Genomic DNA, 14615 nt, shown 5'->3' with positions numbered 1-14615 from the left:
GGAGCGGGTCTGGCGCGGCCCCACCCCCACCCCCGCCCCCGCCCCCGCCCCCGTCCCCGTCCCCTCTCCGGCGCCCGCCCTTGCTCCGGCGGACGCCAAGTGCATGGAGCGAGATGCAGCAGCCGGGAGGAGCGCCGCCGAGGCCCGAGGCCCCGAGGGCCCCGGCGCTGGAGCGCCCGAGGGTACGCTTAGGCGGGTGCACCGAGTCCGAGGGGGCGGGGGCGGGGTCTGGCGGGGGAGGGGGGCGCCAGCTCCATGTGCTCGCTCGCCTTGCAGGCGGCCATGGCGGGAGCCGCCCCGCGGGCCCGCTCCTCCGCGCGCGCCCCCTCGGGGGGCTCTGGCGGCCGGGGGAGGCCTCGGCCGGGCCCGCTCCGTCCCTGCTCCCCGGCCGCCGCCTAGGTCCCGGGGGCGGGGCAGACGTCACACTGCCAGGGGACGGAGCCGGCCGGCGTGCAGGCTGCGGGCATGCCAGCCCCCGGCCCGCAGCCTGCGGGGACCCTGCCCTCAGGGAGCTCCCGCCCGGAGGAGTGGCCTCGGACTAGGAGGCCCCGGAGATGGGAAGGGACTTACTTCTGGGGGAAAGGGAAACTGAGGCTATGGGGGTGGGGGAAGAGGGAGAGCTAGCCAAAAGGGAGCTGCAGCATCTTCTGTGCCAGACAGCATGCCAGGGAAAGGGGTGGCACTGGAGCTAGATGGCGCAGCGCAGGAGTGGGAAAAGCCAGCCGGAATCTTCTGCTTGGGCTGGGAAATAATAGGGTGCCGCGACAGCTCACGAGAGGGCCCAAGAAGGCCTTGCGGTAGTCCAGGGCACACAGGTGACTGGAAGTGGGGTGATGGCTGTGAGCATTGACACATGAAGGCCTGGGGAAGTGCCCTGTATCCGGTTGGAGGAGAAAGAGAAACTGAGGCTGCCACCTGGGGCACCAGTGGGGCTTTCAAAGTAATAGAAAAGTTGGGAAAAGGGACTGATTTGAACAAAAGATGAATTGGACTTCACACAACGATCCAAATGCAGTTAGAGGGGGTGGCTAAACTGGGGCACTGGACAGAGCACCGACCCTGGAGTCAGGAGGACCTGAGTTCAAATCCAGCTTCAGACACTAAGTGCCTAGCTGTGTAGCCTTGGGCAACTCAATTAACCCCACTACTTTGCAAAAACCAAAAAGAAAAAAAAAAACTAAACGCAGTTAGAGCTGCAGGAGCTGACCAGTGGAGACACAGAGTGTGGGCATCTAGGCCCAGTGATTATAATTGAGCTAGCAAGAACAGAGAACATTGCCAAGTACCATTTATTTCAACAAGAATTCCGTATACTCCCTAGCCCTCTTGTACTCAACCAGCCATGGCTCAATGACTGGCTTCTCTACCCCCCCCCCCCCAATGCAAACCATTTCACTTGTCTAGCAGTCTGTCCTTATGCTTCTAACACTAGTCCCTTGACCCAGAGAGGACAAGCAAATCTTATCCTATTTCCAAGCATCAGCCTCCTCCTCCCCTAGAATCTTTTCTCTTCCAAGCTAAACTTTACAACTTCCTTCAGCTGACCCTCAGAGCACACAATCCAGAAACCATTTGTTATCCTCATTGTTCCTGAAGACAGATTTGTGACACTTGAGTCACAATTACAGTCCCCATTGAGCTGAGTGAATACATGCAGGTCTCAGAGGCAACCTTGAGCACCTTGGAAACTCATAGGTTTCAGAGAAGCACAGTAGTCTCTATTTCACTGGTTTGAAAAGAAATTGTTATATCCCAGATATTTTTTTTTAAAAGGGCATTGAGGTGGCACAGCTAGGTGGTGCAATTGACAGAGCACAGGCCCTGCAGTCAAGAAGCCCTAAGTTCAAATCTGGCCTCATACACTTAATACTTACTTAGCATTATGGTCTTGGGCAAATTATTTAACCTTATTGCCTTGCAAAAATCCCCTCCCCCCAAAAAAAACCATTAAAAAAGGTCAATAGGGCTTTTTGGGAATTCAAACCATTATCTATTGGGGTTATTGTTGTGACAGGTTACATACTCTCCCACAATCACTTAGTGTCTATAGCAGACGACTAGGAATCTGAAATCTAGTATTACAGTTCTTTAAAAAAGAATTGTTTTTATTCTGAATTTAACAAATAAAATGATTCCAGGTGCAAGGTATTAAGGAGATCGTACCTGGAACTGTGAATATTATAGCTAACTTGCTTTTCCATGTAAAGTATAATAATAAATTCAGCCTATAACTTTCCAAGCTATCCTGCTCATTTGTTTGTTTCTTTTTTTTTTGCTCAGAGGACACTCTCTCTCTCTCTCTCTCTCTCTCTCTATATATATATATATATATATATATATATGTGTATGTATATGTATGTATATATATACATATATATATGTATTAGATTTTGAAAGGCAATAGGGTTAAGTGACTTGCTCAAGGCCACACAGCTAGGTAATTATTAAGCGTCTGAGGCCAGATTTGAACTCAGGGACTCCTAACTCCAGGGCCGGTGCTGTATCCACTGAGCCATCTAGCCACCCCCTCATTTGTTTTTTCAAGCCATCCTTCTGTTCTTTTCTATGTACTTTAAAAAATGCCTCAATGGCATTTTCTTCCTTTACCTTTTCTTCTCACAACCCCTATTACTAGCCCCTCTGTCTTTCCATAAGAAGGTGGGAAGAGAAAAACAATACCCCTAAATAAATAAATAAATATATATATTTTTATATATGTGGTCAAGCAAAACCAATTCCCACATTGGCCATATGTGAGTGTGCATGTCTCATTTTGCAAATGTGACCTTTCTTTTCAAAGAGCCTGGTTCTCTCATTCTCTGCTCACAACTCCTTTTAACTTCTGCCTGCCTTGTCCCACAGGCATACTGGTGTCTTCGTACAGGGAAAACCAGGGTAGTCACTGGCATAGAATTTGGGGCAAGAGGAGGCATGTGACCATGCTGGGACATGGCTGCTTGCTGTCTGTCATTGTACATGGTATATTCATGATTCTGCCTCTCAAGCACCTTTCCCAAGGCCCTGGCCATCCCAGAAAGGAGAAGGAAAGTACAGAACTCCCTCCATTCAAAACCCCACTTGTTTCCATGTCCTAGGGCCCTTTTTTTCTATCTGTCCTGGTAGTCTCCTACTGTGGGATACCACCCATGAAAGCTGAATACAGCTTTGGGGCATTGAACAGACCAGATGTATCCCTGGTCTGGAAAGGTGCACACTTTGCAGCTTCCTCTCCAACTAAGCTGCTTACATTTTCTTTGCTCCAGGCTCTGACAAAATGGAAGCTGAAGTTGGAAAGTCTGAAGTTATTATGGCTGTTGTGACAGAGCCTCAGTTTACCCAGTATTGCAGGTATGGGGAGGCTGTGGGTACATCTCAAGAGATTGTTGCTTACAAAATGAGGTTAAATATATATGAGGCGTGGAGCAGAGGAGAGTTGGGACTTAGTGAAGGACTATAGAGTGATGGGTCCTAGATTAGGGGGGCATAGTAGCAGCATGGATTTTGTGAAGTCCTTAGCCCTTATGCCTATAACCTAGGGAGCTGATGTGACAAGACAGAAGTCCAGCTGAGACATCCAGGACTGAGGGATATGTGAAACCCCAGCGTCTCCTTGCCAGAGAAGGTCAAACCTTCAAGGCTTGGGATTAATATCACCTGGTGGCTTGCCAGCTTGAAGCTCCTTGGTCCTGGAACCAAATCCCTTATTAGTCTTACTGGAAATTTCATCTTTTTTTAATATAAATTTATTCATTTTTCCTACCACATTCAAAGATAATTTTAAACATTCATTTTTTTTGAGTAAGGTTTTGAGTTGCACATTTTCTCCTTCCCTCCCTTGCTTCTCCCCTCCCCTTGACAGTGAATAATCTGATATAGATTGTGCACGTATAAGTATATAAAACGTATTTCTATATTATTCACGTTAGTCAGAACAAAAGGGGAAAAAATAATGAGGGAAGAAAAAACATAAAGCATGAAACAAATTTTAAAAAATAGAAAATAGTCTGCTTTGGTCTACATTCAGACTCCATTAGTCCTTCTCTGGATCTGTATGGTATTTTCCATCACAAGACCTATAGAATTGTCTTTGATGGGGCACCTAAGTGGCGCAGTGGCTAGAATACCAGCCCTGGAGTCAGGAGGACCTGAGTTCAAATTTGAACTCAGTCAATACTTAGTAACTGTGACTATGGGCAAGTCACTTAACCCTATTGCCTTGCAAAAACCAAAACAAATTGTCTTCGATCATTATACTGCTGAGGAGAACAAAGTCCATCATAGTTGATCATCATGCAATGTTTGCAGGGAATATCTGGAGAAGCACCAACTCCTAGATAGGCGTTACCGTGTGAAGCAGCTGCCCAATGGCACCATGGCGCTACCTGTTCTGGGAGAGACCCTCATTGAGGAGCATCTTCAAGCAATGAGGCAGCAAGGGGCCCCTGAGAGCACGTGCAGGTTGGAGCAGATCCTGGTCAGTATTTGGGTGAAGGCCCTTGTTGGCATGATAAAATTTTTACCCTGATGATCTCTAAATATGGGACCCCAAATTTGGCACTGCCAGGCTCAGGGTCCTGTAGAGCAGTCCATTGAGGGTATAGCCCTGAAGTTACCTTTCAAAGGGTGCCTTACCATGTCCGGTCTGCCAGACCAAGTCCTCTATTCTATCTAGTATGCAGGCTTTGGCATATAGATTTCCCTGTCCTGCTCTTTCTAATGTATATGTCCCCTCTGTATGTCTCTTCTTCCTAGAATCCTGTTCCCTCCAAGAAAGCTCAGAGCTCTTCTCCTGCCCAGAAGCTCCATCAGGAACTCCAGCGCCTAGTACAAGATCAGGGGCACGTGTGGTCACCTGAGCTAGAGAAAGATCTTCCCCGCTCCTGGCAGCGACATGGTGACCTCCTCCTGCTCCATGAGGATAGCTTCAAATCCGCCCAGTGGAAAAAACTGGGTAAGTAAAAGAAGTCTCCCAGTTTTGCTTGTGGATCCCTTTGTGACACTCTCCTGCTTACACCCTGCCTGGGGCTGCTCTTTGTTCCAGAACCAGGACTGTGGGAGACTGTTGCCTCTGCCCTGGGAGGCCAGCGTTTGGCAAAGCGAGGGCGCGTAGCACCAGGTGGGACACGAGCTCCTAAAGTAATCCTGCTACTGGGTACCCATGGCTGGGTGGAGCATGTGGATAATGGCATCAGGTAGGTACAAGAAGGGCCGATCACTGAAGGGCATGGGCAGAAGGGAAATGAAGGGCTGGTGAGGGCATTGCCTCAGGGCTCTGGAGCACCAGGCACTATTTCTTGTTGGCGGCTCTCAGGCTGAGCCACAGAGCTTGGGGCATTTCTTCGTGCACTCTTCTCTGAACTACTTATTGGGGGGCGCTCCAACATTGGAGGATGCTAGCCATGTTGTTCACTCGGCCCCTCGATATATTGATTTCCCTAGGTACACGTTTGATGTGACCCAAAGCATGTTCTCCTTTGGAAACATCACTGAGAAGCTGCGGGTAGCATCAATGGCCTGTGCTGGAGAAGTGCTGGTGGATCTCTATGCAGGTGACAACCTTTGGGAGCAGTCTCTCGAGTTAGGGGCGCTGCTCTGGTCAGTGGCAGACTGTAAGAAGCTTTTCGGTAGGCTTGCTCTGTGCTGCTGCCAAAGTGTGCAGATCTGGGGATCCTGGCCCCTTGGATGGAAGGGGCCTGGATAGAAGCCTAGCTTCAGACAGAGCTGGAAGGGACTGTGGAGGTTGTCTGCAGGCGAAGGGAGCATGTGGAAAGCTGCCATTGGAATGACTTATTTTTCCAACTACTCTTGGAGGGCTCCCCCTTCCTTCTTACTGGGACCACATCCCTTCCTTCCTTCCTTCCTTCCTTCCTTCCTTCCTTCCTTCCTTCCTTCCTTCCTTCCTTCCTTCCATCCAGTCATTCCTCTCTGTACCAGGTCCTCCGTGATCTCCCTCAGCAACTTTCACCAGAATCCCGACCTCAGACTGTTTCCTAACTTTCCTTCTCTATTGTAGCCTGCCTACCCAAGCTGCACCTAACTCTAGAACCTTCTCTTCCCCTGCCTGGTATCTCCTCGACTGGATTCCCAAGCTCTCTCACTTCCATTGAAATGACTCTTGGGTTCCTGCCTTCTCCATATGTCCTTCCTCAGGTGACTGGAGAAGGGGGAATGCCTTCCTTCCCCCTCCTTCCCCCGCCCCCCCCCCCCCATACACACACACTTTTTGCTTGACAAGGAAGTTCCCACAGCTATGGCCTAACTTACCACACCAGAAATGCACTTAAACGTTGGCATGGATATGAATTCTGTTTTCTTCCCGTCTTCTCTATTTTTGTCTGCATCAATGTTGTCTGTGTCAGAGCCTAGAGCCTTAGCAGGCAGGGAGTGTCTAGTCTGTGTAGTGCCTAGTCAGCACCGTAGTCCAAGTAGGGCCTACTCGATTCTTTTTGACGGATGCTTGTACGATTAGGATTCCATAAGGAACAGGAAGCTCCGAATAGGGTTCTTAAGTGGCTCGAGGAAGAACCTTCAATTGTCTTGTTCTGAAATCCTTTGAGGGAGTCAGTTTCCTCTGTCCTTTCTAATCCTGGCCTTTGGCTGTCAATCAACTAGCAAGCATTAAGTGCCTACTCTTTGCCAGGTGCTGGGCTATGATGGCAGGAAGTTGCTGCATAGCTTTGGCAGGCTGTGCTGTGAGCCAGATATTGCCTTTCTGCATGTCAGTCCTGGGGGCTTTCACCTGCCAGCTGCATCCCTGTGGCTGAATCTCTCTCCCTCTGTAACCTTGTCCCTTGTTCCTGATGGCCTAGACGGTTTCTCTTCCCATGGGAGACTACTGTTCATGGGTCACGACGCACCTAAGAGCGTGGAGCCCGCATTGGTCTGAGAAGACTTGCCCACTCAAGGCCTTCATCCCTGTTTTCTCTCTCTCCAGGGATCGGTTACTTCACCTTGCCCTTTCTGATTCATGCAAATGCTGCGTTTGTTCATGCCTGTGAGTGGGATCCTCATGCTGCAGCGGCCCTGAAAAAGAACCTGGAGCTCAATGGTGTTGAGGATCGGTGCTGTATCCACCTTGGTGATAACAGAAAGGTGAGTGAGGAGCTGGGCAAGTGGCACCTTGGTACTGGACTGGTGTCCTCTCTCCCGCCCTTTTCTCAAACAGCCAGTCCCAGGACTTCTCTAGCCCCTTCTCCAGGAAAGCTGTCTCTCAAACAGCTTTGATACCTTAGAGGTCATTGAGTTGAACCCCTCCATTTTGTGGATGGAGAAAATGAGACCCTGAGTTATTTACTAGGATCATCTCACTCCATGGGACACACCTTCTCTTGATATGTAAGACCAACCCAAGAACGAGAGTGAGACATGTTGTGTCTTGCAGTGGAGGAGAACCTCAGTGGGCTGGAGCTAGGGCAGGGAGTTGAGGGTTCAGCTGCTGAAAAGCCTCAGGACCTTACTTACAGTGGGGGGGCTTCGATGGGAAGAATTTGTCCAGCCAGTGAAAGGAACTGGGGTGTATAGGGCTGGGGGAAGGAAACTCCAAGGAAAAAAGCCATTGTCTGCTTTGTGAACTTCCTGTTTAGAGTGGAGCTAGTGACAATGTGTTGCAGAGCTGGCTTGATAAAGAGAATTTGGAGGAATCAGCTGAGTGTCTGTTAGGTGCTGAGCACAGGGCCTGGTGCTTAGTAGGTCCTTATATTTGCTTGTTTCCTCCCTCCTTTCTCTTCCTTCCTTTCTTCCTCCTTGCCTTCTTCCTTCCCTCCTTCCTTTCTTTCTTGCTTCCTTCTTTTCTTCTTTCCTTCCTTTCTTCATCTTTCTCCCTCATTTCCTTCCTTCCTTCCTTCCTCCCTTCCCTCCTTTTCCTCTCCCTGCCTTCTATCTTTCCTCTCTCCTTCTTTCTTTCCTTTCTTTTTTCCTTCCTTCATTTACTCCTTTCTCTCTCTTTCCTTCTTCCTTCCCTCCTTTTTTCCTTCCTTTCTCTTTCCTTCTTTCCTCCCTTCTTTTCTTTTTTCCTTTCTCCTTTCTTGCCTCCTTCCTCCCTTCCTTTCTTTAATGTGCTCACCCACTTGAAGGTTCTGCTGCTCTACTCATCACCCTCTCTCTCTCTCTCTCTTTCTCTCTCTCTCTCTTTCTCTCTCTCTCTTTCTCTCTCCCCACCTCTTGTAGCTGAAATTACGGAGTATTGCTGACAGGGTGAACTTGGGGCTCATCCCCAGCTCTGAGGAAGGCTGGCCCACTGCCTGCCGGGTGCTACGCCAGGACACAGGGGGCATCCTCCATATCCACCACAATGTGGAGTCCTTCCTAGGGAAGGAGCTTCAGCTCCCCAGCAGCGATGAGGCAGGGCAGAAGGAGGAGAGAGCTGCCAGGAATTCTGGAAGGCAGATACCAGCAAAGATTGCCAAGCTAGAATGGCGAAGGTGGGCCGAGACTGTGGCTGTTCACATCAGAGCCTTGCTTCTGCAGCTGCACGGGAAGCCATGGGAGACTCGAATCCTGCATGTCCAGCCAGTAAAATCTTATGCTCCCCATGTGGATCACGTAGTCCTGGATCTGGACTGTCGCCCCCTCTCTTGTTCCTCTGGTGAGGGTGTTGGTAAAGCTGAGAGGAGCTGTGGCCAGGGGCCCAAGGTCTGATGCTTTAGGACTAGGTGGCTAGGAGTTCTGAAGTCAACAGAACTACTTACTTGCCCCCTTATCCCATAGACATGAGTCTTTTACATTTTTATAAGGAATTTTTAGAGTAGCTGGTTATTAGACTATCTCTTCCAAGGGCTTGGTAAAAATTGGAAACTGAGTACTAGAGTCGCCAAAGTCTTGTCTTCCACTCTTCTCTTCCACTCATCGTGATGATTTGTCTTTTTTATAAACCTAGCAAAGGCAGAATAGCTTGTTGAACTGAGCGTGATCTCCGGAGTTCCGGGTTCTGCAATTTGACCTTAATTCTATCTGTGGCCATAGGCAAGCTGCTGCTTTATTGGACTGTTGGATTTGAGTTTCCTCATCTCAAAGATGGGATTATCTCTGAACTACCTCATGTAGCTATTGTCTAAGGAGGGGAGACTTTTTACTGAGTTTCTCAGAAACATTCCCATGGTCTTAGAATTGGAGATACAGCCCTGTCTGCCTCTTGAAGAGCTTTGGATCGTCCTTTGAGGTCAAGGCCCTTGGCACTCCTTCTGCTTGTTGGTATATGGTGGCTCTGGGGCCGGGCAGGAGGCAGGGTTGGCTTGGGGAACTATGAGCCAGAGCACTCTTTGCCCGAGTTGACCAAAGGTTTGTGCAGCCTTGTCAATGCTTGTTCTTGCCCCTCCATCCTGATGGCTCATAACTTTGACCTTTTGAATAACTTCTTCTTTGGACTGCCAGGTATCAGAGTGGTGCTAGAAACTTATTAATTGTGCTTTGTTTCTTGGGAATAAATATTGAGTTTTCAGGTCACATTTGTATTTCTTAGGATTCTGCGGCTGGCCTCCCTTACTTGAAAGGGCCCAGGCTTACCTTGCTCTCCCCTTGTGACTCCCAAAGTGCTATGGGGCCAGCTGGATTTCCAAGCAACGCTCTATGAGCTCCCCTCTCCTTGTCTTAGGTTGCAGTATTAGAACCTATACCACAAAAAGGGCTAGAAACAGAGTCAAGGTTGTAGGGCTGGCTAGGGGAGTTCCCAGAGTTGTACTTTCCTGCTCAGAGAAACTCATGGAACTCTGTAGTCAGGGAATTGAAGATCCATCTTGTTTAAGGTGCCCATCTTACTCCTCGTGATCTCTCACCTGTCATTCCTGCCGTCCCTGCCCAGGGAGAAGAGGGGAGCAGCTTTCAAGCCTTGGGCAGCCAGCCAGCCATCAGGCTGGACCAATTGCTTCCTCTCTCTAAGAGGACCTTGGGCCCTCCTCCTCCCTTTGGCTGGCATTGGCACCAGGCAGACGCGGTTCATGAGGTAGCACCCAACTCAAATGATCACAGCAGGCCACGGGCAAAAGGCCCTGAGAGGTTTTCTGCTTGTCACTTTGTTGTAAATGTCCCGCAAGAGGCTCCAGCTCTTTCATATTTTCTCTTCATCCAGGCACATTGAGGGCCTCTGCTTCATTGGGGGTATAAGAGGAACTGAGCCAGAAAGGTTCAACTTGATCTTTGTATATCCTCACACCATGTGCTCTCAGTAGTTGCTTCCTAAATACTCAATGACTGGATGAATTGAATGTCCATTAAAGACTGGAACTCTGGCCCCCAGGTAGGACTCAGGCCCAGGTCAGGCAGTTGGGGAAGCAGCCATTTTGATTAGGGCACAATTTCTTCTGGGATCTTGGACCAGCCCTGTTGGCCACGGTGGCCTTTACTTTGGTTTTGTTTCAGCGTAAACATTCCCATGAACCCTGAAGCTTAGGAGGAGAGAAAATGGAGTGTGCTCAGCCTCTGTAACCACAAGTGCCTCAATGAATGTGCTGGTTTTAAGAAAGAATGTGATCTATGGAGTCTGTCAAGGATATGTCCAGTGAGTTATTGTGTCTGTTAACCCAAACCCAGCTGTGGTGGATGTGAAGGAACTTGATTTTTATCGTAGAAAAGGGGTCACCTTGGGTCCTGCATCTGAAGACTAGGACTCCTGCTCCGTCCGGGCCATTCTCTTCCCGAAAAGGCATACACCTCAGCCAACTGACACTGGTGCACACTAACATGTATTCAGGTGACTAAGTCAAAGGGAGGGGCAGGAGGCCACCTACCCAGTGGAGCATGATGGAAAAGCTTTTTTATTTGACATTTTCTATATGGTAGGCTTTGTGCTTGCTATATGTTCCCGGTTGGCAATATGAGCAGGACCATAACAAAGATGCTAGCTTGTAACATAGGAATCCAAGCATGTGTATCCTTATATGCCATCCAGGAATATGCTTTTCATCTGCTAGGCCCTGCCTGCTGCTCAACCCTGCTTGAATCCAAGTAGAGTGCTAGATTCAGAGTCACAAAGAACTTGGTTCAAATCTTTTCTTTGAGACTTCCTAACTGTGTGACCCTGGGCAAGTTACTTCATCTCTAAAGCTCACTTTCCTCATCTGTGAAATGCGGGTGCTACCTATAGTTATAGCCCAAATAAGATAATGTCTGAAGCACTTTACAAACTTTAGAATATTAGCAAAATGTCTGCCATTCAAAAGGAACAGTGTTCCCTTTTGCATTTTCTTTCTCAGTTGGGGTGGCAAAATCTTGACCTTTCTCAGAATTCCTGTGAATCAAGCCTAAAGCATCAGTTTTACAGAAAGATGTTAGCCTTAAAGACAGAATTGCGTCTTGACCCCCAAACAAGCCTCTTTGGAGGAAAAAGATGCCAGTCTTCAGCACTTTTCATCCAAGTTGGACCACATCTCAGAGAGCTTTTCAAGTTTGACTGGAGCTGACAGGTTGGGGAGGGGGTGGGTAAAAATGAGAAGGAATGAATACAGAAGCCTAGAAGATGAGGATCAGGATGGGAGAACCAAGATGGGGAGTCCAAGTCAGATTGTCCTTGTAGGGCTGTAGTGAGTACCAAAGACGCTCAGAACTCAGCCAGAGTTCTAGGCACTAATCTCAGCCATTCATTGGGGTTTGGTAACCAGGGTGTCCTGGCAAGCTTTGGACCATGCTCTTAGGGGTCACTTAGGATTTTCTACTTATCTTTGCTTTTCCACCCCATTCAGTCATCCACAGAGCCTACCATACTCTTGTGATTAGAACAGTTGAAGGTAGGGGAATAGAGCAAGCTGGAGGTTTGACCCTATCATCCCAGAACCTGGGTCTGCTGGGCCCAGCTGCTCCTCCCATCCAGCCCACACTACTCTCTGTGGAAGGTGAGCCTTTGTCTTAGGTCTTGGATCTGCAGTGGGGCCGAGAGGACAGTGTCTTGTCCCAGGACCATTTCTAGCTGAACTCCATCAGAAAGGGGAAAAATGAAACGATAATAACATCTCCGATTTCTGGAGCCTTTTTAGGTTTGTTGGGTACTTTCCTGACCTCACGTTGAGCCTCTAGATCACCTTGGAAGGAAGAATTCCTGTTAGCTTCATTTTACCAGTTGGGAAGTTCACATTCAGAGAAGTGACTTGCCTGGGGTCATGCAGCTAGTAAGTGCCTGAGGCAGGATTCCAACTCAGGTCTTTCTCATTTTGAGTCTTATGTCTCATCTTTGAGCTAGAGCTCCCTTTCTGTAACATAGGGACTCCCAATTTTTAGTTTCAACTTGAGCCAAAGACTTGATTAGAAGCTTGGATTTCTAACAATCCTTTATGATTCCTTTTCCCTTTTTCTGACTGCTATCACAGAACTAGACAAAGGTCCTTTGAGAACATTGTGGGGAGTCAGGAATATGGGATTGATTTCTCTGACTTGGCTTTTTTATTAGCATCTTCATTTCTGCTCTGCCTTGACCTAATTGATGTAAATCCCTAGCCTCTCTCTTTTGATTTATTGTTGTTTGTAGCTGACTTGGCTTTTCTATTGAAGGAAGAAAGCTGGCAAGATATGCAAAGGATGACCCACTGTATCTGTTGTGACCATGAGGACTGGACCTTTATCACGTCCTTGCTGTATATGGTATATTGTGGAAGGTTCGGTACCTGGAGCATTGGCCCTACTGTCCAAGAGCCTCAAATCTAGTAGAGGAGCCTGGCAATGTGAATGTATGAGAATTCCAAGGGAGAAGCCCCTCCTGGCAGAGTTAGCTTGGGTTTTTCAGGAGGAAGTGCATTTAAGGAAAAAGAGGGGCAATGGCAGGGGCCAGAGCAAGAGAGGCAGGAGGGGCTTGATTGTAGGTGGTCTCCAGTACCAGGTTTTAGGGGTAATCCACTGGTGGGTGTTAGCTGTGGTTTTCCTGAATTTCTGCTCCTAATGGCAGTTGCTCTCCCCAAGCGCTGTTTCCACTGGACACCCCATATTATCACACCTTTTCTGCTCTTTGGAAAGTAGACCAAGCAGAATCTTGTCCCCATTGGGAGCTTAATTTTTAAGTATGCTTTGCACATTTCCTCACTCTGATAAATCCTATTTTTCCCAGGCTAGTCCTCATCTTGGCTCTAATTCCCTGAATAGCCAAGAAGGCAGTGTCTCTGTGAGATTTACAAATGACCCAGATGTGGTACTCTGGTCAGCCCATCTGTGTGCTCCTTAGGAATGCTCTCAGAGTGTACCCCTTGTCCTGTTCCCTCCTAGATTGCCTTCAGACCTTTAACCTCCTGCCTCACTTGGATGCACCCATTGTTTGGGTAGTTTATTCTTAGAAGAAAAACATAACTCATAGGAAATTAAGCACATTGACTCAGAACCATAATTGTCTTCACTTTGGGTGTCTCCCTCTCCTTCAAACAGTTTAAGAATCTATCCCTTGATGTCTCCTCCCAGTTGTATTGCCTTCTCTGGGTCTACTCTTTCTTTGTTGTCATTTCTGCTTCTCCCCAGATAGACTGTGATGAGGAAATCCAGACATTATTCCACTATCTTGATGGAGAAAAGAGTTTATTGGAAAATATCTGTAAACATGTGAGTATCTTTCATCTACTTGTTGCTGTCTTTCCATTTCCAAAGTCAATAAACATTAGTTTACCTGGGTCTCCAAGATCTTTGCTTAGTTGGGTCTCTTGCCACACTTTCTTTAGATTGATTTTTCCCTCTAGTGTTTCTTCCTGCCTAATGAGGCAATATAGATCTTAATCTTCCATAGGATTTTCTAAATGGCTTTCTATCCTAACCTTCTCTTGCTCCAGGCTGCCATATTTCCCCACTTGGAAATCCAGTCAAGTGCTTGTGGACTCCCAGCTTCCCAACTCATATTTGTTATGGCCATTTTTAGTATCAATAACTTGTTTAAATAGTTTAGATAAGAGATGTTTTCATTGCATAGCTTAGTTTTCTCACCTTCTACCTTGGTACTAATTTTGATCTTGCTCTGACAAATCAGTGGAATGACTGCGCAATTGCTTCAGGATGACTTAGGTTGCCTATCTTGTTATCATCTGATCACTTTTATTCGATGGCATGTAATTTGCTGCATCTTTTGCCTCTGAAATGTACTGGTGATGTGAACCTATTCAAGTGACTCAAACTCCTCAGTTCTCTAGACCACTGGGGTCAAACTCAAATAGAAAAAGGGAGTTCTTTAGGCTCTACATTGACTTAGAAAATCACAAATTAACATTGTCTGTATTCTTGGTGGCATTTTAATCTGGTTCAGTGTATATTTGTATGTTCAGTGATCCAGCCCCCCTTTAAAGTGTCTACTTTGCCCTAATTGCTATGGCGAGTTTTGCAGGCTCCAGGATGTTTGTGGTCCATGAATTAGACACATGTACTCTAGGCTACTCTCAGACTTTGAGTTTCACAGAAAGTGCCACCATAGAGTAGAGAACCTGAAAGCACAGGCCAGTTCTTCTGCCTCTTCAGCCCCTTTCGAGACTATTTTTTTTCAAAGTGTTTCTGCTGTCTGTCGAGGTGAGCTGTTTTGCTTAGTTGCTCAGGCTTTAGCCTTTTGGATTCCTCATTCCTGAATCATTTTGCGCATCCCCTTCTCCCCACATTTTGTACTTCTTTCCTCTAGTCTATAGGCTGCTGCACCTTGTGAAAACATCTTTAGAACTTGTAGCAGTGGTGAC

General features: G+C 47.7%; 1 protein-coding gene across 1 annotated transcript; it reads left to right on the top strand.

Annotated features, from left to right (window-relative positions):
* Window positions 1–100: 100 nt before the first annotated feature.
* TRMT12 (tRNA methyltransferase 12 homolog) lies at window positions 101–13508 on the top strand. The gene is made up of 8 exons (XM_074205049.1): window positions 101–182; window positions 3264–3348; window positions 4306–4474; window positions 4753–4951; window positions 5042–5192; window positions 5440–5549; window positions 6935–7092; window positions 8167–13508. Exons 1-8 carry the CDS (start codon window positions 104–106, stop codon window positions 8635–8637), a joined length of 1422 nt encoding a protein of 473 aa, XP_074061150.1. The 5' UTR covers window positions 101–103; the 3' UTR covers window positions 8638–13508.
* Window positions 13509–14615: the final 1107 nt, after the last annotated feature.

The sequence above is a fragment of the Macrotis lagotis genome, chromosome X, assembly GCF_037893015.1.
Source record: "Macrotis lagotis isolate mMagLag1 chromosome X, bilby.v1.9.chrom.fasta, whole genome shotgun sequence".
Taxonomy (NCBI): Eukaryota; Metazoa; Chordata; class Mammalia; order Peramelemorphia; family Peramelidae; genus Macrotis; species Macrotis lagotis.
This window is presented reverse-complemented; position numbering and strand designations above follow the sequence as displayed.